Here is a 19,610-nt window from a genome sequence, read left to right on the forward strand (position 1 = left end):
AGTTCGATTTTTGGTCATGTAAGAGCTCAGCGGATCTCGAGCGTCCTTGGTTGACAAACTGGGTTTATCATCCAGGCCAGCTGAATTTAGACTCCGCAGCCTCCTTCTCCTTTCTTAAGCTGCTCCGTCAAACATACCATGACCAAAGCTTGCTATTCACCTATGGATGGTGGAGAAAAATCTAAACACAGAGGGGCCCCTTTGTGCTTGAGCAAGAGCAGGGCAAGGCTAGGGCGCGTGGCGAGAGGATACACTTGATTCGGAGTCAGTTAGCAGCTCATGCCTATCGAAATGGACAATGGGGCAAGGGCAAGTGTCTCCCTCCCCTCAGCTTCCCTCTCCCTGTCTCTCGGCGTGCGTCCCCCCGGAGACACGAGCCGGGGGCTGGGACCACTGATGGCCAAGCGTGACATTTAAACCCCTGCCCTGCGGTAGCTTTAAGGGGGCTTTGTGGAGGAGATAGAGTGACGAGGAGGAGGAGGAGGTGGGGCTCAAAGAGAGAGAAGGTCCATCTGAGCACAGAGAAAGAAAAAAGGGGGTACGGACAGACCCTATAAAATCCCTCCATGCACACGCACTCCCCTCCCTTCCTTTAGAAATCCTCAGTATGTCAGTGAGGTGGGGGCCCCATTGTGAAGAAAAGGGCCCTTTGGTGGTAAACAATTCAGCTGTCCACTCTGATCACAATGGGGGCACATCCCATTGCTTTGAGCATCTGTTTGGAGTAGGTGTCGGTCCCTTCGCCAGCGTTGACCATACATATACCCGGTGAGCGACTAAACCCCACCACCACCTGCTCTCTGCCCCCCCCCCCCAAAAAAAACCCTCCTCCTCCTCTTTATCATTTCTTATTCGGATCAATACTGTTGACTCTGACTCACTGCAGTGTCTCTCTCGAAAAAAAAGGACAGGTTGAATAGCCTCGCTGGCCGCTCAGTAGCATCGCATGCTTTTTAAATTGCGTACAGTCGCCGAGGCCAACTGTACGAGCTGATTAAGGCATGCATGAGCAGGAAGAGGTTTTCTGTCCTGACACGAGGCAGCAGGGGCTTTTCTGTGGAGGCCTCGTTGTGTTTTGCAGTTATTTCATGGCTGCTTATCGCCCCCTTGTGGTAGTTCACAGTATTTCATTCCTGCTTCTACATTCATCCACTGCTGTTACAGTAAGAGGCTCACTCTATATGTAAGTATTGACAACCCCTATGTAAAAAAATGCAAGTTGTGCGTTAAAAATAAAATGCACAGCTTTTCTACTTTACATTCTGATATAAACATATTTCAATTTTGAGAGTTATATTATAAATTTGACTTTTTATTTTTTGTTTTAATCTTTTGTCAGATTTATTTTTTAGTATTTTATTTTTTATAATTTTTTACATATTTATATTTCTTGACAACATTTATGTTTTCGTTGTATAATGTTTTTAAAAATATTTTTCTATTAGTGTTATATTTGCTTCTTTTTTTAAACAGATTTTAATTATTTCTGTATTCCTTTAATTGTGTTGTATTTATACGGCATTTTACACCAAAGCAAATTATTTTCATGTTTAAATATACCTGGCAATAAACCTGATTATGAGAAAGCATCCAATCATATTTTAGACTTCACTGCAAATACATTGTATTCATATTATTCTGTTGCTTCTGTATCTACAACCTATTTGCATATTGTATTTCACTCGTGTGTCTTCTACATTATGCCTTTCTGCGTTTCATGTGTTTCTAAATGGGCAATCATTTCCTCTAAGAAGCAGTATATAAAGTATACTAAAATGTAAGAAGACTAAGTAAAAACACATCAAACATGAACTTAAATACAGTATTTTATTCCTTTGAACCCTGGTTACTTCCAGTGTGTTGCTATTGTATTGCAGTGTGTAAGACAAGGATCCTTTTAGGTATCAACTTAAAAACCTGAAATCAGTGAGTGCTTGTTATAACCCCTTGTATCACGTGCACTGTATTTTATTGACAATTTAACTTCATTATGTATTTATGTCTTAAGTATATTGTATTGGACAGTGTTTGAGGAGCCTGGGACTTTAGATTTTCATTGCCAAACACTACACGGGAAATATTTGACTGACATGTTTCCTGGTTCTAATCCAACATGTCTGCCCTCTTCCTGATTCCAAGGGTTAACAGGGAGATTTTCATTGCTAAAAACAACACTATATGTCAATAAAAAACCTTTGCAATCCTTACAACCTCTCCATTTTATCCGGTACATATTTGACTGACATATTTCCAGTTTCTAATCCAACATGTCTGCCCTCTTCCTGATTCAAAGGGTTAACAGGGAGCGGGGTTTCTCTGCTAATCAGCTCGGAAACATTTGCTGCCCTTCTGGCAAGGTCAGAGGGGTCACGGTCCCTGGGCTGGGTGTCCGATGCCTCCCTCCCTCGCTCCTCCCCCTCCTCCTGTGAAGCCCCCCGCCCCCCCAGGGTGCTATTCGCCCTGCAGGCACAATCACCGCACCTCCACTATAGGCTCACAGACGCTGGCTTTAATCTACGGAGCCCTGTCGGTCCATCAGCGTGTCAGCGTGTCTTTCCTTGACCGCACACACTGGGCGGCCCTGCAACCAAGCTATCGACTATACAGACCATATCCATCACTGTTGCAGAAATAATAAGTTATATTATAAAAACCTTTCTGTCCTTTGGTTTTGCGCCTGGCCGACGCGCTCACAAGGTTCAAGGTTCAAGGCTTTTATTAGTCATACGTACATCGCTACCGTGTAGTTATGACAATGAACATTTTAGGTCACAGGCTCCACCAACAGTGGAACACAATGAAACAGATAAACAGAAAAGATAGTGCATGTAAATACAAAAAGAAAAATACACACACGGTACATTTATTTCCACGCTATCCTTTAGATGTCTTTTCATCACTGTTCTCTTCTTTTAACGCAAATAAAAGTGTCTTACCAGACGACGATGGAGACAGTTACGTCACATAAAATAAACAACTTCAACTCATAATTTCTCTGCAGTGCAGCGGTCAAAAAAGCGTTATGGCTTAAAAACTGTTTCCTTTAACTGCACGTGCGGATCACAATGAATTGACATTAATAAACAACCTATTCCATTCCATAACCGATATTCAATATTTTACGCGTAATTAAACAATAACATAATCACAATAGTAACGTTTTGGCTCCTATAAATCCCAAGTGTGACATTCCTGGAAAAAATGTACTTTCAGAATCAGAATACATTTATTAGTCCCACAGAGGGGACATTGTTACATGTTGGGAAAACTCTGAATGTCCTCTTCCAATATGAGAGTAACATGATAACAGAGGTATCCCAACTGTAGCTGTGAACATGACAGGATGTGTGATTACCTAGAAGAGCATCAGGACTGTTTGAGGCATATGATAGCTATGTGATTAACATGATGATTCAGCCTCTATGGAGAGAGACATATGACAAGCATGATCATTTCTGACGTGGAGCTAATCTGAAGTAAACATTGAATACTGCTTTCTATTCCTCCATCTTGTGACTGTGTAACTCCCTCTCTTGGATATCAGCATGTGAAGGACACTATTCAGGAACTACTTGATGCTCTGTATGTGATGACCACTTCCATTCTGGAGAGGATCACAAATACATGGATCTTGAGATTGAAGCTCAAACCGGGGACCAGGGATATTTAACATTTTTAAATATCTGGAAAAAGCCATATTTTGAGAAAAAGTCATATTTTTTAATATTTTTTAGAAAAAGTTATATTTTTTAGAATTTTTAGAAAAAGTCATATTTTTTTATCTTTGAGATCGTAAATTTCTTTTGATTTTTTTTGAAAAAGTCAGATCTTTTTGAAAAGGTCAGAATTTTGAGATTTTAACAAAGTCAGAATTTTTTTGGGTTTTTGAGAAAAAGTCAGAATTTTTAGAGAAATTTGAGAAAAAGTCAGCATTTTTAGAGAAATTTGAGGAAAAGCCAGAATTTTGAGAAAAGGCCAGATTTTTTTGAAAAATTCAGGATATTTTGGAAAAATCTCGATTTTTTGAACGGGATTTTGAGATTTTGAGGAAATAGTCTGGATTTGGTTAAAAAGTCAGAATGTTAAGAATTTTGTACATGACAGGATGTATTGCTTTCTATTCCTCCATCTTGTGACTGTGGAACTCCCTCTCTTGGATATCAGCATGTGAAGGACACTGTTCAGGAACTAGTTGATGTTCTGTATGTGATGACTACTTCCATTCTGGAGAGCATCACAGATACAGGGATCCTGAGATTGAAGCTCAAGCCGGAGACGAGTGAGGTTTTTCTAACATTATAGCAGAAAATAGCCAGAAGACCACCAGACTCAGAGATAGTTTCACCCCACAGGCCATCAGACTGTTAAACACCTGAACCTTTGAAAGAACATCCATAACATTCATCTGTTCCCAACTCATATCAATATTCCAAATCCTTGTACATAGACTATTCTGCACAATTTCTATTATATTCTAATTTATTGTATTTACTTGCTCTATTATCTGTGTTATTGTGGAGGAGCCTGTGACCCCAGATCTTCATTGTCGTATCTACACTGTTGCTATGTACACATGACAACAAAAGCCTTGAATCTTGAACCTTGCAAGACAGCTTGATGTTACCTAAGACACATGCATAAAAACGTCTTAAAGAAATAATAAAAACGAGCCGGACCCTGGTCTCTGATTGGTCCGTAGGGGCATCCACCCCCCCTGTTGTTTGGCCAGCTGATTGATCTGTTAACACTGGCCGCTGGACGTGTGTCCCTGAATTTAATTTCAGAATTCATTTTCTGGGAGACGTGTTTGTACAGACATGATGTAGAGTCCCAGCATCGGAGTGAAGGATGGAGGGTGGAGGCAAAATAAAAAGGCAATTTAGATTCCTTTCCCCTTCCCCACTTCCATCTACAGACGTGTGCTTGCAAGGAACGCTTTTCTCTCTCTTTAATGCATGCAGGCCTATATGTTTTCATTTTCATTTCAACGAATTACAGGAATTTAAATACAATACTTCAGAGACCTCCAAGAAACTTAAAGAGGACATATGATGCTCAAATATGAACTCATTTCAGGGTCATATCAGTATTTAGTGTCTCTACTTTAAAGAGTCCTCTCCTGCTGATGTCCAGGTGTATATCAGTATTTAGTGTCTCGACTTTAAAGAGTCCTCTCCTGCTGATGTTCAGGTGTATATCAGTATGTAGTGTCTCTCCTTTAAAGAGTCCTCTCCTGCTAATGTTCAGGTGTATATCAGTATGTAGTGTCTCTACTTTAAAGAGTCCTCTTCTGCTGATGTTCAGGTGTATATCAGTATGTAGTGTCTCTACTTTAAAGAGTCCTCTCCTGCTGATGTTCAGGTGTGTATCAGTATGTAGTGTCTCTACTTTAAAGAGTCCTCTCCTGCTGATGTTCAGGTGTATATCAGTATGTAGTGTCTCTACTTTAAAGAGTCCTCTCCTGCTGATGTTCAGGTGTATATCAGTATGTAGTGTCTCTACTTTAAAGAGTCCTCTCCTGCTGATGTTCAGGTGTATATCAGTATTTAGTGTCTCTACTTTAAAGAGTCCTCTCCTGCTGATGTTCAGGTGTATATCAGTATTTAGTGTCTCTACTTTAAAGAGTCCTCTCCTGCTGATGTTCAGGTGTATATCAGTATGTAGTGTCTCTACTTTAAAGAGTCCTCTCCTGCTGATGTTCAGGTGTATATCAGTATTTAGTGTCTCTACTTTAAAGAGTCCTCTCCTGCTGATGTTCAGGTGTATATCAGTATTTAGTGTCTCTACTTTAAAGAGTCCTCTCCTGCTGATGTTCAGGTGTATATCAGTATGTAGTGTCTCTACTTTAAAGAGTCCTCTCCTGCTGATGTTCAGGTGTATATCAGTATGTAGTGTCTCTAATTTAAAGAGTCCTCTCCTGCTGATGTTCAGGTGTATATCAGTATGCAGTGTCTCTACTTTAAAGAGTCCTCTCCTGCTGTTGTTCAGGTGTATATCAGTATGTAGTGTCTCGACTTTAAAGAGTCCTCTCCTGCTGTTGTTCAGGTGTATATCAGTATGTAGTGTCTCGACTTTAAAGAGTCCTCTCCTGCTGATGTTCAGGTGTATATCAGTACTTAGTGTCTCTACTTTAAAGAGTCCTCTCCTGCTGATGTTCAGGTGTATATCAGTATGTAGTGTCTCTACTTTAAAGAGTCCTCTCCTGCTGATGTTCAGGTGTATATCAGTATGTAGTTTCTCTACTTTAAAGAGTCCTCTCCTGTTGATGTTCAGGTGTATATCAGTATGTAGTTTCTCTACTTTAAAGAGTCCTCTCCAGCTGATGTTCAGGTGTATATCAGTATGTAGTGTCTCTACTTTAAAGAGTCCTCTCCTGCTGATGTTCAGGTGTATATCAGTATGTAGTGTCTCTACTTTAAAGAGTCCTCTCCTGCTGATGTTCAGGTGTATATCAGTATGTAGTGTCTCTACTTTAAAGAGTCCTCTCCTGCTGATGTTCAGGTGTATATCAGTATGTAGTGTCTCTACTTTAAAGAGTCCTCTCCTGCTGATGTTCAGGTGTATATCAGTATGTAGTGTCTCTACTTTAAAGAGTCCTCTCCTGCTGATGTTCAGGTGTATATCAGTATGTAGTGTCTCTACTTTAAAGAGTCCTCTCCTGCTGATGTTCAGGTGTATATCAGTATGCAGTGTCTCTACTTTAAAGAGTCCTCTCCTGCTGATGTTGAGTATATCAGTATGTAGTGTATCTACTTTAAAGAGTCCTCTCCTGCTGATGTTCAGGTGTATATCAGTATGTAGTGTCTCTACTTTAAAGAGTCCTCTCCTGCTGATGTTCAGGTGTATATCAGTATGTAGTGTCTCTACTTTAAAGAGTCCTCTCCTGCTGATGTTCAGGTGTATATCAGTATGTAGTGTCTCTACTTTAAAGAGTCCTCTCCTGCTGATGTTCAGGTGTATATCAGTATGCAGTGTCTCTACTTTAAAGAGTCCTCTCCTGCTGATGTTCAGTATATCAGTATGTAGTGTATCTACTTTAAAGAGTCCTCTCCTGCTGATGTTCAGGTGTATATCAGTATGTAGTGTCTCTACTTTAAAGAGTCCTCTCCTGCTGATGTTCAGGTGTATATCAGTATGTAGTGTCTCTACTTTAAAGAGTCCTCTCCTGCTGATGTTCATGTGTATATCAGTATGTAGTGTCTCTTTAAAGAGTCCTCTTAAGCTGATGTTCCTAAAGTAAACAAAGGAGTCCAATGGAGGTGTTGCAGGCAGGGGAACACAGGGATTTTAGTCATTTTAGACCATTTACATGCACTAAAGCGTATATAACACACTAAACAGGAAAGGGAAAGCCCAACAAATCATAATCGGATCTCTTTAACTGTATTTCCGCAGATACATCCGGGAAACACCTAAGTGTTATCAAGAGACAACCGATAGTTATAAAAGGACTTTACTTGTACAGAATTAACATTGGCTATTTAATTTTCCTTCAAAGAAGCTCTAGGAATGAAAGACATTCCAGTATTCTCAACATTTTGGTCAAGTGTGAATCCCCTTTTTATTTAACTTGTAAATTCTGCTCCAAAAAATCAGTTTTCCACAAACAAGGGTTTACTTTTCAATTATTATGTCGTTGAAAGTGGCCAAAAATCCAAGTCTTTAACTTTCTGATCTCCAAGACCATTTCTCAATGTGTGTGTTTTCCACTTGGCCACATTCAGCCTTTTGGGCTGTGTTAATCGCTTCATTTCTGTGATGCAGTGTTGTGGTAACGTCTACAGAGACCTGCACAAAGGGTGCCCGTAACACTCTATATGAAGGTACACATATTCACCATCAACTAGTTGTTCATTAACATGCATGTTAGCAGTATATTGGCACTTTATTAGTCATTATATAACCATCCATCCATCTTCTCCCGCTTATCCGTGGTCGGGTCGCGGAGGTAGCAGTTCCAGTTCATTATATAACACTTATTATAAAACGGACAAGTCAAATCAAGCAATCTGATTGGTTCTTAGCCGTGATATACTGAGCGTATACCACGGGTAGAATTGTAAGTTACTTTTCACAACAAGTCAGTATTCCTCCGCGTCTGAGAAAAACAGTATACCGTTGTGCTGAAAAGCAAACTGCAGTTTCGCGTCGGGCCGAACCACGCCCCTTAGCTGTGATATAATGAGCATATACCACGGCCTGTCGTGAGCTATTGCTTAATTAAGGCCTTATTCCACATGACCATATTCTACAAGTACTAGGCCATTAGTTGAGAGTTGTTCCTCAATAAGCCTCTAGTTAGTGCTTATGTTAAGGAAGTTGTTGTACATGAGTGTTGGTCTCAATATGGGCCTAATAAGGCAGCACAAGAATAGTAACTCTCCCATAATAACACTATCTATTCTGATGTAGCAAGACATGAAACTTCAAATGTGGTGTTTTCTAACTCAGAATATGTTAATGAACACCTAGTTGATGTGAATATGTGTACCTACTACTTTTAAATCCAGGCTGGAGACTTTTCCTTTTGCCCTTTCCTTTAATTGAGCTATTCATATCTTAAACTGCACTGTAATTTTTTTTAATTTTAATGTTTATTTGATTATCTTTTGACTGTTTTTAAATGCCATTTTCTTAATGTCTTTCATTGAGGTGCTATCTAAAAACACTTGCCTTGCCTTAATCTAAAGTGTTACCAAGGTGCCTTTACCCTCATCGCATTTCATCACTTATCAATACCCTGAGAACCCCCCGCTGCTGTCAAAACAATAAAAAAAAAAAACGTTGAGAAATGCCACAGTGAGGTGAGGCCACCCTGATTAATTTCACAGCTCATGAAGCGCGTCGATGCGTTGCTGCTGCCGTGTGCGTATTGTCCACCACTCTCCACTTTCAGAAACACCCATAAAAAACCGCACAGAGACAATGAAATAAATGCAGTGGCCGAGACAATGGTTGGGAAGTGAGGGCTGATTTGATGGAGTCTCTCTCTCTCTCCCCCCCTCTGCAGACACATAGGTGGGGGCTGCTTGGATATGCATCACAAAGGCTTCCTGCAGTATTGATCCGCACTGGGTTAAGGCAGTCTATCAGCAAATGTCCCTCTCTCTGGGAAAAACAATGGGAGATTAAAAACACACAGCTTGCCGGGCGGGAGGCTGCTGACGGACTCTTATCTGGGCCCAAAGGTCACCGTGTACAGATATAATCCACTTTCACTTAACAGCTTCATTTAAGGCACCTCGCATGCAAATGGTGGCATTTCAAGGCGCTTAGTTAAAGATGGAGGCTTGTTTTTCAGGAGTTTTCGGTCCCAGAGGTTTTTTTTGTTTTTTTTACTGGCAGGAAGCGGGTGAGCCTGTAAACCCGTATGACTGTATTTACTTTTTATTAAACAAGCAAGCACGGGTGTCTTGCTAATACTGAAGGAAGCAGTGGCTGAGCATTAACACTGAACGGCTAAGCTGCATTTCTGCTTCAATCAATTCATTTGACTCTCGTTTAAAGGGCCTGAATAAATCAAGTAACACATATTCTGTACGCTACACAGCACCCACATGGATACATATAGAAGTATATATATACACATCTAAAAATGCACGAATGTATGCAGTTAAACTGTCTTATTCTCTTCTCTTCTGCACATACATTTCTGCTTCAATCAATTCATTTGACTCCAGTCTAAAGGGCCTGATGTTTACATATACACGTATTGTGCAGTAGGCTACACAGCACATACATGTATACATATTGCAGTATATACCTTCTCTAAAAATGCACATACATTTACAAGCTTCCTTATGACTGCCAGCTTATAAAAATATGACTCATAAAATCCTGGCACACTTCCTCCTCCTGCATGACTGTACTCTCTGCACACTGCTCTTTTTATACCAACGCCATTGTTTGTTGTATAGGAGCACACATGAAGACACCGCAGTGACATGATGATCAGGATTGTAGGTCCTACATTTGATATAGATATCAAGAGCAACGTGGCATACATGTAAAGAACCACATCCTAGTGTTCATAGTTATGTTTGATATCAGTAGAAACACATCTAGTTTTATAAGCATTTATTTGCCTAAAAAACGGGTCATCTTAATATATTGCAATGTAGTGTTATCTGTTGATAAAACTAATTATATATCAAGCTGTTTTGACTTTGTAGGCTTTATTATGCTTCAAATATTTGCGAAAAACTCCCAGAAAACTGCTTTTTAGCTAATTAAATTACGTTTCATATCTCACACTGCAATGTAACTTTCATAGTTTTATTTATACCCGTCTTCTTCTATTTTAGTTTGTGTTATTGGTATTCTCATGGTTCCTTTTATGACTCTAACATGTGTTGTGCTTTTAATGTTTGAGCACGTTGAATTGCCTTAAAGGTCACCTATCAAGCTATATTTAGGCAATAGCATAGGTCTCAGATATATAAATGTATAAAAAACATGTCTATGAAGTGTTTTGCTCAAAATACCAAACAGATCACCCATTCTAGCCATGCCTCATATCCCTCTATTTCACTTCCTGTTTCTAAAGTGCTGATTCGGGGTATTAAGGTTTAACAACAAAAAAGTTGGGGGCTGAGCTCATGCGGGACCCGGCAGCTACTGTCTAAACTAAACACTGCCGTGATGAAACGCCATATCATGGATTATCAAGGATTCTCTCTGAAACAGTATGGAGCTCAAAGGCTTTCTCTCTTGCCGGTTATACCACAAGGTGAGATCCTTTTTACTTCCTGCTTCTTCACAAACATGCTCTCCAGCACAGGTTAGCTCTGAGTGTTAGCGATGCTAATGTAAACACCGACCATATTACGTCCAAAACAGTCGGGCATTGTTTCTGATAGCAACGTTTCTGATAGGGCCGTGGGTCCACATTTCAGATATTACGTCATATCGGACGCAAATCTGGATCAGCTCCGTTGTTCCCCCGTTTTTAGAGATTTGGGTACGGAGGAAAGAGAGAGGGTTTTATTTTCTGACGCTGCGTGAGTTTCCCGACACACCGGGGACACATCTTTATGTAGAAAAGACATCAAAAAGTGCATTTTGCATGATAGTTCCCCTTTAAAACGTATAGTCATAAACTGTAACACAAGATGCAATTTCATATTTTATTCAAGTATTAAATCCTGCTTTGTCAAACAAGCATTAAAATGAAATTTAAATACTGCAGCAAGGAAAACATTCAAACATGTAAACTGTCCACCATTTGGATTAGCGTTGAGTACAAACACAAAGTAATATCACAGAAACAGAAATGTTGCAATAATTTAAAAAATCCATGTCAAAAAAAAGACTAGAAATATAAATATAAAAATCATGAATGTGAATGAAGCCAGCCGTCTGAAGCCAGCCGTCTGAAGCCAGCCGTCTGACGCCAGCCGTCTGAAGCCAGCCGTCTGAAGCCAGCCGTCTGAAGCCAGCCGTCTGAAGCCAGCCGTCTGACGCCAGCCGTCTGACGCCAGCCGCCTGACGCCAGCCGTCTGAAGACAGCCGTCTGACGCCAGCCGTCTGACGCCAGCCGTCTGACGCCAGCCGTCTGAAGCCAGCCGTCTGACGCCAGCCGTCTGAAGCCAGCCGTCTGAAGCCAGCCGTCTGAAGCCAGCCGTCTGACGCCAGCCGTCTGAAGCCAGCCGTCTGACGCCAGCCGTCTGAAGCCAGCCGTCTGAAGCCAGCCGTCTGACGCCAGCCGTCTGACGCCAGCCGTCTGACGCCAGCCGTCTGAAGCCAGCCGTCTGACGCCAGGTCAGTAGCGCTCTTTGGGCTCGCTGAACTTGCGCCTCTTGTTGGACGAGGAGGAGCACGGCGTCCCCTGGCTGTTGGGGATCTCGTACTGACAAACCTGAACAAAGAGGACACGCCCGGTTGGCAACAAGTCAAACACACACTTTTATTCTTACTGACAGACAACATCCCACTCGGAGAATCAGCGCTGATTCATCTGTGAAGCAAAAACCTACGGCCTCCAACATGTTTCTCTCAAAACCCATCCCATGTCTTCAGTCGAAAAGCTTTTTATGTGAAGGTGCAGCTTCATTATTTACATTTACAGATTTAAATGTATGTTAAATTAGGGTTTATTTAACACTTTAAAGATTAGATTCTCACCAGTTTGTCCGTCTTCGGTGCCGGTGTCATGTTGTTCACTGTCACGTTTGTCTGCAACACACACACACACACACACACACACACACACACACACACACACACACACACACACACACACACACACACACACACACACACACACACACACACACACACACACACACACACACACACACACACACACACACACACACACACACACACACACACACACACACACACACACACACACACACACACCAATTCATTTCAGTCTTTTACAAACCGCATACATGCACACAAACCTATAACACACTACAAGAAAAGGGAAAACCCACAAAGGATAACAGGGCGTCTGTTTAAAGATAAAAGATCTACTTAGCATCGGCTTTCTACAACTGATGGCACGTTCCTAAAATAAGGAGACAGTGTTTTTGGAGTAAAGTACAAGATACAAACTTTTGCTTAGCTTCATTTACACACACATCATTATCAATAATCAGAGTGTAGATGTTCCTCGGGTTGAAGGAGCTCTAGCTGTATCAGGGTTAGGAGTTCAATCTCAGCTAAAAAGTCACCTCTTAACACTGGCTTTTAATACTATAGTTGAACATAACATTTAGATATTTGTATGTGTTTTTATATGTTTCTAGTTATTGTGCTTTTTACCTTGTTTTTAAATATTTTTTATATTTTACTCCTATTGTGTTATTTTATATTTGGTCCCTGTACAGCACTTTGGGCAACTGAGGTGGTTTTAAAGGTCTCCTATTAAACTGTTTTTCATCAATATATTATAGGTGTCAGATATATACAGAGCCTGTCTCTGATTGGCTTAAACACCAAACAGATCATTGCAGCATTACCCATAATCCCCTCTGTTTCAGCCCTGTTTCCAAAGTGCTGATTCTCTGTCTGTTACTTTAGATGAAAATAAGGAGCCCCTCCCCACGCCCCTCTGAGAGACATTTGGTTACAAAGAACTCAATGGTGCTCTAGGAGGAGTTTCAGGTGATATGGGGGGGGTACCTTGGTTGCTGATTGGCTAATGGCTACACAAGACAAAACATCGTTATGACATCATAAAGTGGTTTTGACAGGTTTTTATAGAAATGGATCAAAAAGAGAGAGAATCTTTGTTCCTGAAACTTTCAGAGTCTCTTTCCACAGAGGGGACACATGTTGATGTAGAAGAGACATGAAGAAGAGGGGACACGTGTTGATGTAGAAGAGACATGAAGAAGAGGGGACACATGTTGATGTAGAAGAGACATGAAGAAGAGGGGACACGTGTTGATGTAGAAGAGACATGAAGAAGAGGGGACACATGTTGATGTAGAAGAGACATGAAGAAGAGGGGACACATGTTGATGTAGAAGAGACATGAAGAAGAGGGGACACATGTTGATGTAGAAGAGACATGAAGAAGAGGGGACACGTGTTGATGTAGAAGAGACATGAAGAAGAGGGGACACATGTTGACCTAGAAGAGACATGGAGAAGAGGGGACACATGCTGATGTAGAAGAGACATGGAGAAGAGGGGACACATGTTGATGTAGAAGAGACATGAAGAAGAGGGGACACATGTTGATGAAGAAGAGACATGGAGAAGAGGGGACACATGTTGATATAGAAGAGACATGAAGAAGAGGGGACACGTGTTGATGTAGAAGAGACATGAAGAAGAGGGGACACATGTTGATGTAGAAGAGACATGAAGAAGAGGGGACACATGTTGATGTAGAAGAGACATGAAGAAGAGGGGACACGTGTTGATGTAGAAGAGACATGAAGAAGAGGGGACACATGTTGATGTAGGAGAGACATGAAGAAGAGGGGACACGTGTTGATGTAGAAGAGACATGAAGAAGAGGGGACACATGTTGATGTAGGAGAGACATGAAGAAGAGGGGACACATGTTGATGTAGAAGAGACATGAAGAAGAGGGGACACATGTTGATGTAGAAGAGACATGAAGAAGAGGGGACACATGTTGATGTAGAAGAGACATGAAGAAGAGGGGACACGTGTTGATGTAGGAGAGACATGGAGAAGAGGGGACACATGTTGATGTAGAAGAGACATGAGGAAGAGGGGACACATGTTGATGTAGGAGAGACATGGAGAAGAGGGGACACATGTTGATGTAGAAGAGACATGGAGAAGAGGGGACACATGTTGATGTAGAAGAGACATGAAGAAGAGGGGACACGTGTTGATGTAGGAGAGACATGGAGAAGAGGGGACACATGTTGATGTAGAAGAGACATGAGGAAGAGGGGACACATGTTGATGTAGGAGAGACATGGAGAAGAGGGGACACATGTTGATGTAGAAGAGACATGGAGAAGAGGGGACACATGTTGATGTAGAAGAGACATGAGGAAGAGGGGACACATGTTGATGTAGGAGAGACATGGAGAAGAGGGGACACATGTTGATGTAGAAGAGACATGAGGAAGAGGGGACACATGTTGATGTAGGAGAGACATGGAGAAGAGGGGACACGTGTTGATGTAGGAGAGACATGGAGAAGAGGGGACACATGTTGATGTAGAAGAGACATGAGGAAGAGGGGACACGTGTTGATGTAGAAGAGACATGAAGAAGAGGGGACACATGTTGATGTAGAAGAGACATGAAGAAGAGGGGACACATGTTGATGTAGGAGAGACATGGAGAAGAGGGGACACATGTTGATGTAGAAGAGACATGAGGAAGAGGGGACACGTGTTGATGTAGAAGAGACATGAAGAAGAGGGGACACATGTTGATGTAGAAGAGACATGAAGAAGAGGGGACACATGTTGATGTAGGAGAGACATGAAGAAGAGGGGACACATGTTGATGTAGAAGAGACATGAAGAAGAGGGGACACATGTTGATGTAGAAGAGACATGAAGAAGAGGGGACACATGTTGATGTAGAAGAGACATGAAGAAGAGGGGACACATGTTGATGTAGAAGAGACATGAAGAAGAGGGGACACATGTTGATGTAGGAGAGACATGAAGAAGAGGGGACACATGTTGATGTAGAAGAGACATGGAGAAGAGGGGACACATGTTGATGTAGAAGAGACATGGATAGCTAGCTGTTGAGCCTTAAAGTGTCTGACTGACCGTGGTGGACCTGATGATGCGTCCGCTCCTCGTCCTCTTCATACCCATCTCCATGACGGAGGTCTTCTTCCCCATAGCGACCATCTGAGGGGACAGATGGTCCGTGACGACAGCCGTCATGAAGTGCTCTCAAAGGGGCTTCGTGCTGACACTGAGCCTGCAGTCATTCTCCTTGTGTTGAGAGCCATCTTCTTACACTGGCTTCACTTGAGACGTGTTCTGATCTCACGTTGTTCCTGTCAGGACTCCACGTGGTCTGGGTTTGGTTTTTATGTTGACCTTTCATTTCTGCCTCATGTTGTTATTGTGTTCATGTTTCTGTGGTCTTCCTTTGAACTGCTTGTGAAGCACTTTGTGAATTCTATTTCTGTGAAAGGTGCTTTCCTAACACTTATTATTATTATTGAAAGTACGTTATACTAGATTTGAATAGATATCTTCTCACATTTCAATCTTGTCTTTACTCCCATCACACATGTTGTTGTTTACCATGTTCCTTAAGTGGAGAAAGAATACATTCCCAATATAGCCAAATGAAAAATGGCAGAACTTTTTCACTTTGTTCTGTTTTTATTATCTCAATTTCCAAGCTGTTGAGCAGGATTTGCTTTTGTCTTCTGATTACTTCTTATTTCTCCATTTATACCAAAACAAATGCCTCGTATGCTCTGGTGTAAAGTAACTAAGTACAATTACTCTAGTTCTGTACTTAAGTACAATTTTGAGGTACTTCTTTACTTGAGTATTTCCATGTTATGCTACTTTGTACTTCTACTCCACTTCACTTCAGAGGTACATGTTGTACTTTTACTCCACTCCATGTATTTAATACCTTTAGTTACTTCTCAGATGTGGATGAATGATGTGAAATCTAATCAAGTGTTAAATCAGACTTTAGTTCCACCTGGAGTAAATCCACCAGCTACCCTGCAGAATACAAAGTCATTCAAACTAGCTGCACCTTTACCAGCTTTGAGAACGCTTTCATGATCAATCATTATAAAACATATCATATATATTATTCTGAAATGGACCAATCTGCACGATGACTACTTTTACTGTCGCTACTTTAACTATATTTTGATGAGAATACTTTTCTACTTTTACTTGAGGAACATTTTGAATGCAGGACTTTTACTGTAACAGAGTATTCCTACACTCTGGTACTTCTACTTTTACTCAAGAACAAGATCTGAGTACTTCTACTTTTACTCAAGAACAAGATCTGAGTACTTCTACTTTTACTCAAGAACAAGACCTGAGTACTTCTACTTTTACTCAAGAACAAGATCTGAGTACTTCTACTTTTACTCAAGAACAAGATCTGAGTACTTCTACTTTTACTCAAGAACAAGATCTGAGTACTTCTACTTTTACTCAAGAACAAGACCTGAGTACTTCTACTTTTACTCAAGAACAAGATCTGAGTACTTCTACTTTTACTCAAGAACAAGATCTGAGTACTTCTACTTTTACTCAAGAACAAGACCTGAGTACTTCTAGTTTTACTAAAGAACAAGGTCTGAGTACTTCTACTTTTACTCAAGAACAAGATCTGATTACTTCTACTTTTACTCAAGAACAAGATCTGAGTACTTCTACTTTTACTCAAGTACAAGGTCTGAGTACTTCTACTTTTACTCAAGAACAAGATCTGAGTACTTCTACTTTTACTCATGAACAAGATCTGAGTACTTCTACTTTTACTCAAGGACAAGATCTGAGTACTTCTACTTTTACTCAAGTACAAGACCTGAGTACTTCTACTTTTACTCAAGAACAAGATCTGAGTACTTCTACTTTTACTCAAGAACAAGATCTGAGTACTTCTACTTTTACTCAAGAACAAGATCTGAGTACTTCTAGTTTTACTAAAGAACAAGGTCTGAGTACTTCTACTTTTACTCAAGAACAAGATCTGAGTACTTCTACTTTTACTCAAGTACAAGGTCTGAGTACTTCTACTTTTACTCAAGAACAAGATCTGAGTACTTCTACTTTTACTCATGACAAGATCTGAGTACTTCTACTTTTACTCAAGGACAAGATCTGAGTACTTCTACTTTTACTCAAGAACAAGATCTGAGTACTTCTACTTTTACTCAAGAACAAGATCTGAGTACTTCTACTTTTACTCAAGTACAAGACCTGAGTACTTCTACTTTTACTCAGGTACAAGATCTGAGTACTTCTACTTTTACTCAGGTACAAGATCTGAGTACTTCTACGTTTACTCAGGTACAAGATCTGAGTACTTCTACTTTTACTCAGGTACAAGATCTGAGTACTTCTACTTTTACTCAGGTACAAGATCTGAGTACTTCTACTTTTACTCAGGTACAAGATCTGAGTACTTCTACTTTTACTCAAGAACAAGATCTGCGTACTTCTACTTTTACTCAAGATTCAAATGGTAATGATTGAATGTGTAAAGTGTTCCCACTGAGTTGAGCTCGTGTACTTAATGTCTCACGTACCTCCATAACTTCCTCACAGCTCTCGATCTTCTCATGGCAGCTCATCTCGATCTCTTGGGTTCAGGAAAAAAGAAAGAAAACAATGTTCATATAGTTTCAAAGTATAAGAGTCAAAAGTAGGCTCTCATTTATTCAATGAGGTTTAAAAGTAAGTCATTTGAATAGAAATGTCGTAAAATGTCTCAAGACAAAAAGTGTTAAATATGAAAAAATAAAAAACCTCTAAAGTGATTTTTAATATTACAAAATAAAATCACAAATGAGGCTTTACTGTATGATGCCTTTTATATCCCTTTCACACACCTCACTCTTAGATTAGAACATCTACTGGCTTATAATGATGTTCAACAAGAATTCTTTTATCAAAGATGGTTTAATCTCCTGCATTACACACACACACATTACATCACAAACAAGGCCGAAGAGAAGCCAGGAGAGTGTACGGCAGTTGAAGTGAACTGTAAGGAGGATGTACCCGTGTTGTCCAAGTCTATGCTGTCGTCAGGCTTCTCCACGTCTTCAATCACATGAGTCTAGAGATTAAAACATGTTTATCTCAAAGTGTCAACATGCTGACCACAGAAACAAACTGCTCTGATAACACACACACACACACACACGAACACACACACACACACACACACACACACACACACACACACACACACACACACACACACACACACACACACACACACACACACACACACACACACACACACACACACACACACACAGACAGACAGACAGACAGACAGACAGACAGACAGACAGACAGACAGACAGACAGACAGACAGACAGACAGACAGACAGACAGACAGACAGACAGACAGACAGACAGACAGACAGACAGACAGACAGACAGACAGACAGACAGACAGACAGACAGACAGACAGACAGACAGACAGACAGACAGACAGACACACAGACAGACAGACAGACACACACAGACACAGACACACACACACACACACACACACACACACACACACACACACACACACACACACACACACACACACACACACACACACACACACACACACACACAGACAGACAGACAGACAGACAGACAGACAGACAGACACACACATACACACACACACACACACACACACACACACACACACACACACACACACACACAGACAGACAGACAGACAGACAGACAGACACACACACAGAGACACACACACACACACACACACACAGACACACACACACACACACACACACACACACACACACACACACACACACACACACACACACACACACACACACACACACACAGACAGACAGACAGACACAGACACACACACACACACACACACACACACACACACACACACACACACACACACAGACACACAGACACACACACACACACACACACACACACACACACACACACACACACACACACACACACACACACACACACACACACACACACAGGACCTGTAGCCTCACACATTTCCCAATACATATGTCAATCACAAAGCTGTTCAAGTAACTATCGTGTATTCTCAGGGGAAGACGTCACACTGGTCTTAAAGGTGGAAGACCCAGTAGCTGCTGGTCATAGGACGATAGAGCCTTTGAATCTTCCCTGCTGAGTGTAAACAAGCTGCATGTCAGAGGTGATGTGTGTGTGCTGACCTGCGACAGGTCTCCCTCCTCCTCCATATTCAGAATCCACTTCTCCGTCACATTAACACTCTCCTCCACCTGCAGACATTTAGCAACGAGCACTCAATCACAACTCAGCTCCCAGAGAAAGGACAAACAGGCATCGACTAAAGACAGAACTCCCTCAAAGAAGCTGAATATTAAGAACGACAAATGAGTATCATTGTTAGAGCGTATAGAGCAGGGGTGTCCAAACGTTTTTCACAGAGGGC

General features: G+C 41.1%; 1 protein-coding gene across 2 annotated transcripts in view; it reads right to left on the reverse strand.

Annotated features, from left to right (window-relative positions):
- Nucleotides 1-11,112: 11,112 nt before the first annotated feature.
- The window catches only part of hormad1 (HORMA domain containing 1), a 48,096-nt gene continuing 39,598 nt past the window's right edge, over nt 11,113-19,610 (reverse strand). For both annotated transcript variants that reach the window (XM_079639990.1, XM_079639989.1), the window contains exons 11-16: nt 19,369-19,437; nt 18,180-18,237; nt 17,705-17,757; nt 15,228-15,311; nt 12,124-12,174; nt 11,113-11,857 (exon numbers count right to left, since the gene is read on the reverse strand). In XM_079639990.1, coding sequence (XP_079496116.1) covers nt 11,762-11,857; nt 12,124-12,174; nt 15,228-15,311; nt 17,705-17,757; nt 18,180-18,237; nt 19,369-19,437 — 411 coding nt within the window. In that variant the 3' untranslated portion in view covers nt 11,113-11,761. The remainder of the gene's footprint in view (nt 11,858-12,123; nt 12,175-15,227; nt 15,312-17,704; nt 17,758-18,179; nt 18,238-19,368; nt 19,438-19,610) is intronic.

This window comes from Notothenia rossii (assembly GCF_949606895.1).
Source record: "Notothenia rossii genome assembly, chromosome: 7".
NCBI classification, from domain to species: Eukaryota; Metazoa; Chordata; class Actinopteri; order Perciformes; family Nototheniidae; genus Notothenia; species Notothenia rossii.